We start from the raw sequence: 12,367 nt of genomic DNA on the forward strand, positions 1-12,367 counted from the left end.
CCCCCCCCCCCTCATTGTATCATCTTCTGTCCTCCTGTGATAGTGCAGAGGAAATAAAATCACGTCTGTGGCTCATGACAGCATTCCCTATTCAGTTGTTGGGTTGTGTTGTTGTTGTGGTGTGTGTTTTTAATAATCCCATGTAACTGTTTTAAAAAAAATTTCCTTTTTGATCAAGTCCCAAATCTGCCAGCCTGTTCTCTCTTCTTAACTGTGGAAAAATGAGACGGTTGCTTGAACATGTTGGGTAAGTAAAGCGATCCATTTCCTCTGTGACCATGTATAAAGAGTTTGGCGAACATTTGGGGTCTGTTTATAGCAGGGGGTCTTGGCTATAGCAGTGGAGGGCTTTTCATTAGCAGGAACCAAACAGGGGCTTTTAAATAGTGTCTTGATTTTAGGTGACTGTTTGAATGCACTGTTTTTCCTGAGAACCTCAGCTAGGATGGAAGATTATACTTCCTGTTAACCCTCAGACAGGGGAGACATGTGCAGTTCATTGTGACTTGCCTGGAGACCTTTAATTGGGTTTGTTTGGATATTAGATAGAAGTCTGGGTAGGTGATCTGCTTGTGAAATATAAGAAAGTGCTTGTTCTTAAGAGTCACAGAGCCTTAAGCAAGTAGAGGGGCAGGAGCTGGTGGTGGTGTGTGGGTGTGGGTGTGGGTGTGTGTGTGGTGTGTGTGGGGTTAGTGGTGTCAGTACTCAGGTTTTAAGATACTAACACTGAGTACAAAATCCCACCCACCAGCAAACTTGATTTGATTAAGGACTCACTGCTAAACAGATTTGGCCTCTTCCAAGTCTGACCCACCCCCACACATCTGTATGCATGCTTACCTTTACTTATGAATTATTTCTTACTTTTTTCATTTCCCCTGATCTCTTAATGCTGCAGTTAGAACTTCAGAGTGAAAAAAAGTGGACTCTTGTTTGGCGTTAGCTTCAGAATTTCCCTAGAAGTTCAGTGCATCAATTTCCAGCCTGGAGACCAATCCCGCATAGCTGTAAATGCTGGAAATATATTCAATTGCTGTGTTATGCCAACCTGATGGAGTCCATAATCTTTTTTCCTTTTAAATTAGTGTCCAGCTTTTAGCACCCATGGGAAAAAAGGCTCATTTAATGGTGAGAAATGTACCAAACTCTAAGTTAAGAAAAGTCTGTGGAAGGCCAGCTTCTTAGAGTAAAATGTCAAGAGTTAATGATGTTTTATATACTTAAAACTGAACAGTTGTCCTGCCCCACACAAGTCAGTTCAGACATTTAGCTATTTTCTTTGTTCTTGTCTCCTGACTGAAAATGGAAATTATATACTGAGGTTCGTGTGGCCTCCCTAGAAGCAATATCTAATCACAAGACTCCTGCTTTGGTGCCTAGTGTTTGCATAATGGCGTATTTGTTGGGCTGGAAGGAAACCTAAGGGCAAGGTATTTGTCCTCTAAAAGCTCACATTAAAAATGGCTCACACAGGTTTGCGAAGCCAAGATCTGTTTTCAGATGTGCAGCCAGCCCCAGCAAGTTCTCAGTCTGGACCAAGCTAGTCACTTTTCCTGGGTCCTGTGGCCCCCACTGAGCATGAGTCTGTAGCAAGTCAGTTGCTTTCAAAGTAGCATTATTTTCCAGTTTCAGTTAGGGGGTAAACATGTCTGCATTGCAGCAGGACTAGGTAGGCACAGCAGTGCTGGCTCACAGAGCAGCCCAATGGGGCTCCTCTCTCCAGCTTTTGAACCAATAGACTGGGAGGAAAGGTTACAGATTGACAATTGCAGTGGCCGAACTGAGACTGGGCCTTCTGGAAATTTCTACCATCTTTGTTCCTTTTAGGAAAAACAGATCCACCAAGCGGAAGAGTCTCCTGCATTCCATTCCTAAGGCATTTCTCCCCCTCCTCCCCTTCCTTTTTTTACATCAAGGTAGAATGTTCTCTCTGCCACGTTTGAAAATTGCAGAGGAAGGGACAGAACAGGGGGCTGTTTTCCTTTTTCCTTCTGCCTCCTCAGTCCCTAAAGAGGATGCACAGCTGCAAGGAACAAACACAGACACACTGGACCTTTTGATTCCTCTCTCCCCCTCCCTTTTCTTCCCCTTCAAGACCCTCCAGGATGGATTCACTTTCTGCTTTGGGAAATTAAGTGGCATTCACGTGGGGGAGGGGGAGCAACTGCTTTTATTAGCTCCAGAAAATGGTCAGTGTTCCCTGTGTAACTAGGAATTAATTATATATAATCACTCAGTAAACTTTCTACGTAGTTTTTCTAATTGCCGGGCATGAACATGGTTAGCCTGTTGGAGCCCCATCCAGTTACTTTTGTAATTACTAGCTCAAAGATTTGAGTCAGAAAGAAGGAAACAATGGGGCATCTTGGATTATAAATTAGGGATGAAAACAATAGCTCCCCCCCCCTTCTTTCTTTCTTTTTCTTTCTTTCTTGTAACCCCTTTTCTTTCCCTGGGAGGACAGTGGCGAACCGCTTCAGGTCTTAAATAGGAGAGGAGGAAAGGACTCAATCTGTAAAAAGCCAGGGTGACAGTAACCCAGAAAACCCTGAAGGCAGAGGTAGGTTTTTTGAGTCCAACCACTTCAAATGTGTGATCTCTTTGTTTCTTTTGCCTTTTCCCTTCTCTCTCTTGTAGCAGAGGCAACAAACATTTGTCAGCTGAGAAGCCCTAGATCTGGCTTTGCCTCTGGTTGACCCTGAAAAGAAAGACACTCAAAAAGTGCCTTTGCCACCGCACAGCAGAGATTTAGTAAGGGAATATGTCGAGAAGCCCTGGTGTTGCTCTGAAATGCAAAAACGAGGATTCACCCCTGGCTTTTCAGGTTGCCTAGGCTATGGCTGCCCTTCCCCCTCCCCAATCTCCTTCCAGATAAACAAGCTGGCGGGAGCCATTTCAGCCCTGCAGCTAGCCAGGCTGCTAGGCTGTCCCTCCTCATCAAGATTACCCACCTATCGGCCGGCCGGCGAGGAGCCAACCGCCCGTCCCAGCCCTGGCACAGCCTTGGGCACCATGCCCTCCTGTCTCCCCTGGAGCGAAAAAGCAGTCACCTTGAAACTCTCCCCTCCCAGCACCACAGCGCTGAGGCCAGTGCTCAGACCTGTAACCGTAGATTACATTATCCACTCTGAGGCTATTCGTTTGGCCTCTGAAAGCGGGTTTTGCAAAACCAGCGGTTAATTTTTAGGGCTCTGTTGGGGGTGGACCCAAATCTAATCTGTGCATTGGCTGAGCGAATATTTTACTGTTGTGTCCCTGCAGACTCCCAATTGTCTTTCCTTGATGCTGTCTTCAGACCGGCTGGGCATTTGGTGGCCGTGTTCAAGCTCAACACAGCCTTTTGATTTTACCTCGGCCTCGGACTGGGGTGCTGCCCTTTAGCTGGGCTTTTCAGGTGCCCGCTGTCCTGGAAGCCCTTTCATTTTACCTAGCTCCTTTTGGGTATGGATGCAAAGCTGGCTTTTAATATACCAACAAGGGGAAATGGACTTCCTTCCTTCCCCTCGCCAGCCTGCTGCTCCCTTGTAACGTGTGTGTGCGCGTGTTTTGCACCGACACCTGTCTGTCCGCAGCTTCTGCCACACGCCTGCCTGTTTCCTAATCTTCAACCGCCTAATTCGAGGGCAGAGGGGGCCTCTTCTCAGAGCCTCATGGTGCAGGCTCAGGATCTGAAAGGGAAGGGTTTTCCTTAGGAACCTGTGACTTCACAAACTCCCCCCTGTCATTGCAGGGTTTTTTTTTTTTAAGCTTCTACACGTTGGGTTGTTGGTGCCCTCTGGTTGAGCGCTGCCTGGTTCTGATCTTTAGGAGGGTGGCTTGAAAAGTAGCAGGGCTGCCTAACCACGAGCTGCAGCTATTGAACAAACTGCTACCATTTTAGCTTCAGCCCAGGAATGAGGGAGGCAGTGTTGCCAGACGCCATTTTAAGAATCCTGCATAAATAGCTTAGCTACCGATGACTCTGCCCGTTTTAGGTGAGTGCTTATATAAAGCTGCTCTGCTAACCGCCCCCCCCCTCCATTAAAACAAAATGAATTGCAGATTTAGGGGAGCATGGTTTTTAAAATTTGATGTTGGTTATTTTGTGATCTAGAAGAGGAAGGTGTTGTGTCTTGGGGATTAACTGTTTCTTACAGCCTGGACCAGTTTGGGATTCTGAATGAAAGTGAAAAAGCTGAAGGAAAAGTCCTTTGGAATGATGCATGATTCTTTGAATTGCTGCGGGGTGATCCTCAGCTATAGAGCCAGAGTCTTGTGCATGCTGGTTGTATATTCTAGATGGGTTTAGATATTCTTGGTTAAAAGTCAAGTAGTAGGGACACTTGGGGGAAAGAAAGGTCTGGGCATTGTGTATCCAGGCATTTTTCTGTTAAAATTATATGTATATGTATTTTTCTCTCTCTCCCTTTTGGAAGTGCTCAGGGGATGGGATGCCTGGGAATTACGGACCAGCCTTGAGTCCTCAGAATTAATAATCAGAAGGCTTACAGCATCCTGGAGGTGCAGCAGTTCATCTGCAACTTTTAATTGCTCTTTTTTAAAAGTGCATGCAGGTTAAGAGGGAAGCATAGGTTTTCTTGCTCAGGCATTGGGAGAGAAATCTTTTATTCTTTCTGGGACTGGCTGGCATGCCCTTGGTTATATTTGCAGGCACTGTTATTTCTTGAATTGTCTGAAATGTATCAGTTTGTAAAATCCAGAGGCAGGTGACTTGGGTAAATGTGAGTGGAAGAAGTGGTGGTGGTGGTAACATTTGTGTACAACTAGTTGATGGTGAATTTTCCTGTGGGGGGAGAGACGGTAGTTTGATTTTCAGCTAATATTACCTTTTCCTCATGTGGGTATCCTCAGCCTTCCCTGCAGGTTTTAAAAGAAAAGAAAAAAAAAAGTAATGTCAGTTTGAAACAAGTGCTTCTTGTCCCCTTGTTTTTTGACCTAGGTAATCCCGGGTTGCTGGAAGCTAACAGATAGGGAAGAAAAGATGCTGGATATTTCCTAAGACTTTAATGTGTGAATAACAAGAGTTGAAAGCCCTTTCTGCAGATGCATCCACCTCTTCTTTTTAACAATTATGGTTATTTGACTGTGTATGTGTGTGTGTGTGTGTGTGTGTGTGTGTGTGTGTGTTTAATCCAAATGACTGAACAGTTCTTAACCTAAATTGACCAAGATCTGTGGGGCATTCAGACAGGTACAAACCTTTTCTCACCACCTCTTTTGGTGTAGTATAAATAGGCTTTCCCCTAATAACATACTAATATTTAAAACGAAGCCAAAAGAAAAAAAAAAAAAAGACAACAACACAGCAAACCTGAGTTCAGTGGTGTAGAAAAAGGAAGTCCCTTTAGATGTGGCTATGCAAAATGACTAATTTTGCATTCTGGTCTTTGCTTTTGTAAATGATTCCCCCACCCCCACCCCCCTCTAATGCATAGACACTGCAATTTCCTTTAATCAAACACAAATTATTGTATGCATTGTGTGCACACACATGTGCATGTATGGGTTCCCTTTGGAATGATGGCTTGCTGATCGGTGAAAAAGATGGTTTTCTGAAATTGTTGTGCTCAAAATCCTTGCTAAAGCTGGTGGTGCTAGTGCTAAAGTTAGGTGATTATGGTGGCCCACTTGCAATACTTGGAAAGATAAAACAGCTTAGCTCCCCCCCCCCCCTCTTGTCTGCTTCAGAATTGATTATCTTAAACTCAGCAGCAAATAGCCCCTACATCACTAGTTTGCATTTTCTTAGCCTCACAACAGCATTTCTGCTGAAAGTATTCAACTCCTCTAGGCTGTTACAAGCCAAATCATTGTTCTCTTGAACACAGCCCTCCTCCATGATCCATATACCTTTGAATGTCTTCATCCCTGCAGAAATCCTTCCAGTGGGCTTTTGGGGCTCTGTTATGCATAAGTTGTTTCTTTCACAACCAGGCATTTTGGTTGGACCCCAGATTGGCATTTTTCTCTGTCACTCCAAATATGGGATTGGTTTCAAGAAGTTTAAGATTTCACATACTTCATGCTAGAGGGGGAAACATTTCTAGTTGGTAGAAAAGATCAAGGTGGCTATTTGTTCCTTTGAAGTGGACCATCTATCCAGCTCTGAAGGCTGCATGGGGCTTTTTGTTAAAATTTATTTCCAGTCACCCCAAGCAAGAAACCATCACCAGTATCTATTTGGACAACCGGTGTGTGGGGCAGGCAGGGTGTGTTTCTGAGTTGAGAATGTGTGCCTCTTAAGTTGGAGTAGAAGGTATTAGTGCTAAAATCACCTTCCACCATCACCGTTGTATTATTGCATGTTAGCGATGTGTTTAAATGTAAAAGGCTGCTTTCTTCTGATGAAAACCGTTCGTGACAATCTGTCAGTTGTTTCTGGTGATTTGTGTCACAGCCTTTCTCTACAGATGCAGTGCAAATGAAATTGTTAACGGGGTTCAATATCAGAGAGCGAAAGGTGTTAATATGCTGATTTAAAACCAAACTACCTTTCTTCTCAGTGCTGGCACTAGGGAAGTTTGAGGCCTCCAAGTTCTTACAATTTAACTCTAAGCTATCATCTCTTCCTTTCTATGCAGTTCCCATTTCGATGAACTCTTCCCCCAACAAACGTGGAACTCCCCTAAACATACCTCCATGTGACAGGCCTTCTTGGACTCTTTTGTCCCAGACAGTCCCAGACTCCTGAATACAGAACGACACTCTCATCCTACCTCTCCTGCCCGGCCTCCCTTCTGTCCTGGCTTTGAGTCTTCCCAATGGAAAATTCTAGCCATAGCAATTGGGAACACACCGATTTCTTGTTGAACCATAGTCGGGTGGAATTGCATTAGAGTAATTGTTCAGATTCTTTTTTTGTTGTTGTTAAATCTTCACCTGAGGATATTTTTTCCCATTTGATTTTTAGATAGAGTGGAAGGGTGGGGGGAGTGGAGGGAGAGAGAGAGAAAGAGAGAGGGAGGAAAGGGGAAAGGGGGAAAGAGATGGAGAAGGGGGTAGAGAGAGAGAAACATTGATGTGAGAGAGACACATTGATTGGTTGCCTCCGACACACACTCCAGATAGAACCTGCAACCTAGATATGTGCTCTTGACTGGGAACCTGCGACCCTTTGGTGCTGGGACCGACACTCTAACCACTGAGCAACACTGGCCAGGGCTGTTAAGATTCTTACCACTTCACTGTCAGCCCCAGAATGTTGAAGTTCTTCGTACCTCACCGTTTGCACCTATTTAAGCAGACTTTCACGGCTTGATTTAGGGGGGTGTGTGTGTGTGTGTGTGTGTGTGTGTAAGATACAAAATGGTTTGTACTCTATTCAGTGCGAGTTCCCGAAGAGAAAGAGAGAAGATTCTGGTGGACCTTCCCAGCAAAGGGGGCCTGCTTTCTCGCGTCTCTCCCCAACCCCCATCTCTCAGCCTCTCTTTCAAAGAATCCTTCCTCCTTCCACTTTAGTGGTGGGGAATAATTAGTCACAGCTCAAAAGAGGGCCATTGCTTTCTCTAAGCCATGCCTGCTGCCCAGAGGACACATCCCTGGGGGTGGGGGATGGGAGTGTGGAGACCCCTGATCCTAGTGCCTGGGGTAAATGCTGGTGGCTTGAATGTTTCCAGACAAGGCTTTTTGCTTCTAGCCCCGGCAGATTTTTCTACTTTGCAATTCTGTACATTTTTCCCCTGTTCCTGCCCCTTCTTGAAATTGTAAGATGCAGCAGGGAGGTCTGAGAAATGCTGTTTGCCTTACAGAATTCAGGCATCAGAACTCTGCATACCCTGCAAACCCCCTCCTACCTGAATCCGGTGTTAACAGTGAGACACTTGTTTACTCCAAGGCTGGGTGCTCATTGGCCCATGGGGGCAGATTGTAATTGTGTATCTAAAAAAATGCTCTTTGCATCCCCCACCAGCACGATAACTGGAGTAGTAATTTGACTTAAAGGAAGGACGACCCGGTGTCTTAAAAATACTCCTTTAGGAGGCATTACCCTTTGTTTGCAATCAGGTGTGGGTTTCTTCCCCCCGCCCCCATCCCTCCATAAGGATGGGGGATTGCCTTAAAGTTGGGTTTGTCGTTAGGACTTCTAAATAGCTAGCTGCCCCCATTGGGCAAGTTCTCAGTCTACCTAAACCTGAACATAATTTGCTCTGTTTCAGCTTGGCCGAGGAGGAAATCAAAACAGAACAGGAGGTGGTAGAGGGCATGGATATCTCCACTCGATCCAAAGGTGAGTAAAAATCTCGTATTATCTATTCCAGATCAGAGGAGGAAATTGGAATTTCTCTTTCTTGTTGTGGTGCAGCCAAGTGTGGCTCTATGAACCGAGGCTGCAACAACGCGCCTCCGATTTTGAGCTGTGAGACCTTAGATGGATGAACCTAATTTATGGAGAAATCTCTTTCTGCTTTTCTTTCCCTTGCGTGTCTGTGCAGGTAGACCGACCTGTCGGGGGTTGTCCATGAGCACACGTTTTCTATCTTGACTAAGGGTGGCTGGCTGCCTCTCTGCAGGGTGACTTTCAGGAACCAGAATTTAAATAAAGTACGTTCTGGAAGCGAGCCATCTCCAGCTGCTGCGAGGTTCCTTATGTTAATAAACGTGACCCGTTTGGAATCACGGAAGTGGGAGAAAATGCAGGACTTTCTGGAATTTCGGGGGCCGGTATTTGCATTTAGGACAAAATTTAGCAAATGAGAGCAAACACAGTTGACGTTTCCTAATAACAGAAACCTGTATGTTAGACTCCTCCAACTTCTAATTGAGGGATGGGGACTTTTTGTTCGGTGTGTGTGAGATTTCATGAGGCTTCCCCAAAAGGGAAGCAGTTGTTCACTTTTGCCTCCAGGGTGCTTTTGAAAATGAGCGACTGGAGTATTTTTCATATCTTTGGTTGATGAAAATGCTCATCTCTAAACTTAATGGCTGTACCACACTGTCGTTACTCCTTTGACGAGGCGCTGAGTGCCTGCTCTAGCACTCAGCCTGGTGCTGTGAGGCACCGGGGAGGCCAGAAGGGCCGGGGAGAGGGTTGTTGACAGACTCACCCAGAAAGACTCCCATCTCGCTAGCTAGAGAGCCACACAAAAGTGGCTCCCTAAATGCGGCTGCAATAACAAAGGTTTTTGAGGATTTTTATAAGCTTGTCATTTTGGGCAGAGATAGGGGTCCTAGCGCCATGGCTGGGACCTGGGTATGGAGGCTGGCTGTCGCTGGGTCTGGCCTGACAGATGGAGGACTGGCATGGTCCAGAGAGGAGGCGGGAGGCACCTCCTGTTGGAAGGCCAGGCTGCCCACGTGGGTGGTCTGTGCCTGGGGGGCGGGGGAAGGGAGAGAATAACTGCGAGAGGTTGGCAGGGTGGGCCCAGTCAGTGGGCGCTTCATCTTTCATCACAGTCCCCATCCAGCCCATGGGGGCCATCAGTGGGGGAGTTTTGAGCAAGGAAAGAACCTTCCTGAAGGGGTGTTGTGAGACAGCGATTGAGGGAGTGGGTCAGAGGGTGCAGGGAGAACCCAGAGAAAGGAAGCTGGAGATGGGGGTCTCTTGCTGTTCAGTTTCCTGTGGGGCTTGGACACCTTCTGTCTCTGTGCCTCCGTTTTCTTCTCTGTAAAATGAGGTGTTAGGTTAGATTCTAAAATTCCTCCCACCTTGGCCTTCTCCTGTAGAAAGAATACTCAGAGGGACCCTTTCCCCCTCCCTACGTGGGAGTTCATTCTGTGGGACTCTTCCCTCTCCCCACGTGGGAGTCTGTATCTATTCAATAAATTTCCACCTTTGCTAAAAAAAAAAAAAAAAAAGAAAGAAAGAAAACTCAGAGTATTTTGAAGGCTGTGCTTGGACCAGGAGCTTTCTCTTACTGAATCCCTCCAATCCCCATTGACCGAGGTGTTGTTGCCATTTTGCAGATGAGGAAACGGAGGCCCTAAATGGCAACATCTCCCAGGCAGTAAGTGGCAGACCTGAGCGAGGCTCTGACTCCAAGGAGGTGCTTCCTTCCTGGAGCCCCGCTGTGGAGGCTTCTCCAAGAGAGTCAAAGGCGGGGATTGTCACTGTCCCGGGTCGGGGGCGGGGAGGCCTGCTTTGGTCAGTACACCCCCTTCCCCTATTGAGAACAGGGTGGAGCACCCTATTCCCTTTCCCGTAAGTGTGGAGACCTCTCTTCTTCCACCTCCCTAGACATCCTAGCTCTTCACCAGGTGGCATCTTCCTCTGACTGCTACATGAAGGGTGACCACTGTGGGGTGACCACTGTCCCTCTTTCTTATCTACCCCACTCCAGCCCTCCTCCTATAACAGCTAGGGCGGTCAAAAAAGCATGGGTCAGATCTGTCCCATCTTGCTGAGTCCTTCCACTGACCTCCCAGTGCCCTGAGGCTCCAGTCTGAGGCCACTATGCCCTCCCTCCCCGGGCCGCCCTCCCTCCCCCGGCGGGCTTGTTCACCTTGTGACATTCTGTTTACCTCCTCCCCTTCCTCCCCTTGACTCCACTTGAGCGTCCGGGCCCCTTTCCCCTCTGTTTTCTCCTCCGGGCCCCGTGTGTGCTGTGCCCTTTGCTGGGAACATGGTGCCCTGGGTCCTGCTGCCTGTTTCTCATCTCAGATTCATCTCCGACGCCATCTCCTTAGAGAGGCCTTGAGTGGCCAGCAGTCCACAGGAGCCGGTTCATCATTTTCTGTTACTTTTAGTAACAAACTTCTAATTTTAGATTTCCAGATAAGTTGTGAAAACAGTGCAGAGTATTCTCATATCAAACGCCCCCCCCCCCAGTTTTCCTATTATTAACCTCATGCATTAGTATGTTTCATTTGTCACAAGAAACCCATCGATATGGATGTTATTACCAACTAAAGTCCATGGTTTATTCAGATTTCCTTAGTTTTTCCATTAAGGTCCCTTTTCTTTTTCTTTCTTTCTCCCTCCCTCCCTCCCTCCCTCCCTCCCTCCCTCCCTCCCTTCCTTCCTTCCTTCCTTCCTTTCTCTCTCTCTCTCTCTCTCTCTCTCTCCCTCCCTCTCTCCCTCCTCCCCTCCCCTCCCCTCCCCTCCCCTCCCCTCCCCTCCCTTTTCTTTCCTTTTCTTTTCTTTCTTTTTTTCCCCCTGTTAATCCCCCCCAGAGGATATTTTTTCCATTGATTTTGGAAGGGAGGGAGGGAGGAGAGAGGAAGAGAGAGAGAGAGAGAGAGAGAGAGAACGATTGGTTGCCTCATGCATGCGCCCTGGCCTACAACCCAGGTACATACCCTTGACCAAGAATTGAACCCAAGACCTTTCGGTGTGCGGGCTGGTGCTCTAACCACTGAGCAATGCTGGCTAGGGCTAAAGTCCCTTTTCTGTCCCAGGATTCCACATAGGATACAACATTATATTTAGTTACACGTCTTCTTCGACTTGTCTTGGCTCTAACAACTTCTCAGTTTTTGTTTTTGATGACCGTGAGAGTGTTGAGGAATACTCGTCAGGTATTTTGTACGGTGTCACTCAACTGGGATTTATCTCATGTTTTTTTTTCATATTGGACTGGAGTGGACTGGAATAATGGGGTTTTGGGGAAGAAGACCACAGAATAAAGTGCCATTTCATCACATCATATTAAGGGCACACGTTATAAACGGATTATGTTGACCTTGACCACAGATGCTCAGGTGGTGCTTGTCAGTTTTCTCTCCTTCCACACTGTATGCTTTAGAAGGAAGTCACAATGCCCAGCTCACATGGAGTGGGGAGTTATATTCCTCCTCCTTAAGGCCAGAATATCTACATAAATTACTTGGAATTCTTCTGTATGGGAGATTTGTCTCTTTTTCCCATTTCTTTATTCAATCACTTATTTATATCATCATGGACTCAATTATTTTCTACTTTGGGTTATACAGTCCTATACTAATTTACTTTGTTGCTCAAATTACTTCAGTTTTGGCCATTGGGAGCATTTCAGTATCCCTTTGACATCATTGGGTGGTTGACTGATTGATTGATTAATTGAACACTTTCTTACTTCCTGCCACTACAAGATGCTTTAGGCTCATCTTGCGTATTCTCTGTCACAGCCCTAGCATTGGTCATTTGCCCAAGGAATCCTGCTTCCGTTTATTGGAGAAAAGCATTAGAAACCAGGATCCGAGTGCTCAGTGTGCTCCTTGCTACTGATGAGTCTTTGCTCCTACGTCCTCTCAGCGGACAGCAAGGAAAAGGGTTCCTAGCCCATCTATATACACATATCTATAGGCATTTCTCCTTTATGTCAAATTAAATGGGTTCATACACTTGTCTCCAATTCTGATCCATTACCGCATGGATCACTCCAGCCTTCTCCCCATATCTGTAGCATTCCACCATCTGCCATTTGTTTACTGTTTCCTGGTACATTTTAAA

The 12,367-nt window shown here is 46.4% G+C and overlaps 1 protein-coding gene across 10 annotated transcripts in view; it reads left to right on the plus strand.

Annotated features, from left to right (window-relative positions):
* The window catches only part of ZMYND8 (zinc finger MYND-type containing 8), a 111,638-nt gene that overhangs the window by 1,314 nt on the left and 97,957 nt on the right, over positions 1-12,367 (plus strand). For 6 of the 10 annotated variants that reach the window (XM_023756175.1, XM_023756174.1, XM_023756177.1 and 3 more), the window contains exon 2: positions 8,157-8,227. In XM_023756175.1, coding sequence (XP_023611943.1) covers positions 8,157-8,227 — 71 coding nt within the window. Of the gene's footprint in view, positions 1-178; positions 248-8,156; positions 8,228-12,367 lie in introns of all 10 variants that reach the window. The other 4 variants (XM_023756170.1, XM_023756169.1, XM_023756172.1 and 1 more) reach the window with 1 other exon arrangement.

The sequence above is a fragment of the Myotis lucifugus genome, unplaced genomic scaffold (genome assembly GCF_000147115.1).
Source record: "Myotis lucifugus unplaced genomic scaffold, Myoluc2.0 scaffold_90, whole genome shotgun sequence".
Lineage (NCBI taxonomy): Eukaryota > Metazoa > Chordata > Mammalia > Chiroptera > Vespertilionidae > Myotis > Myotis lucifugus.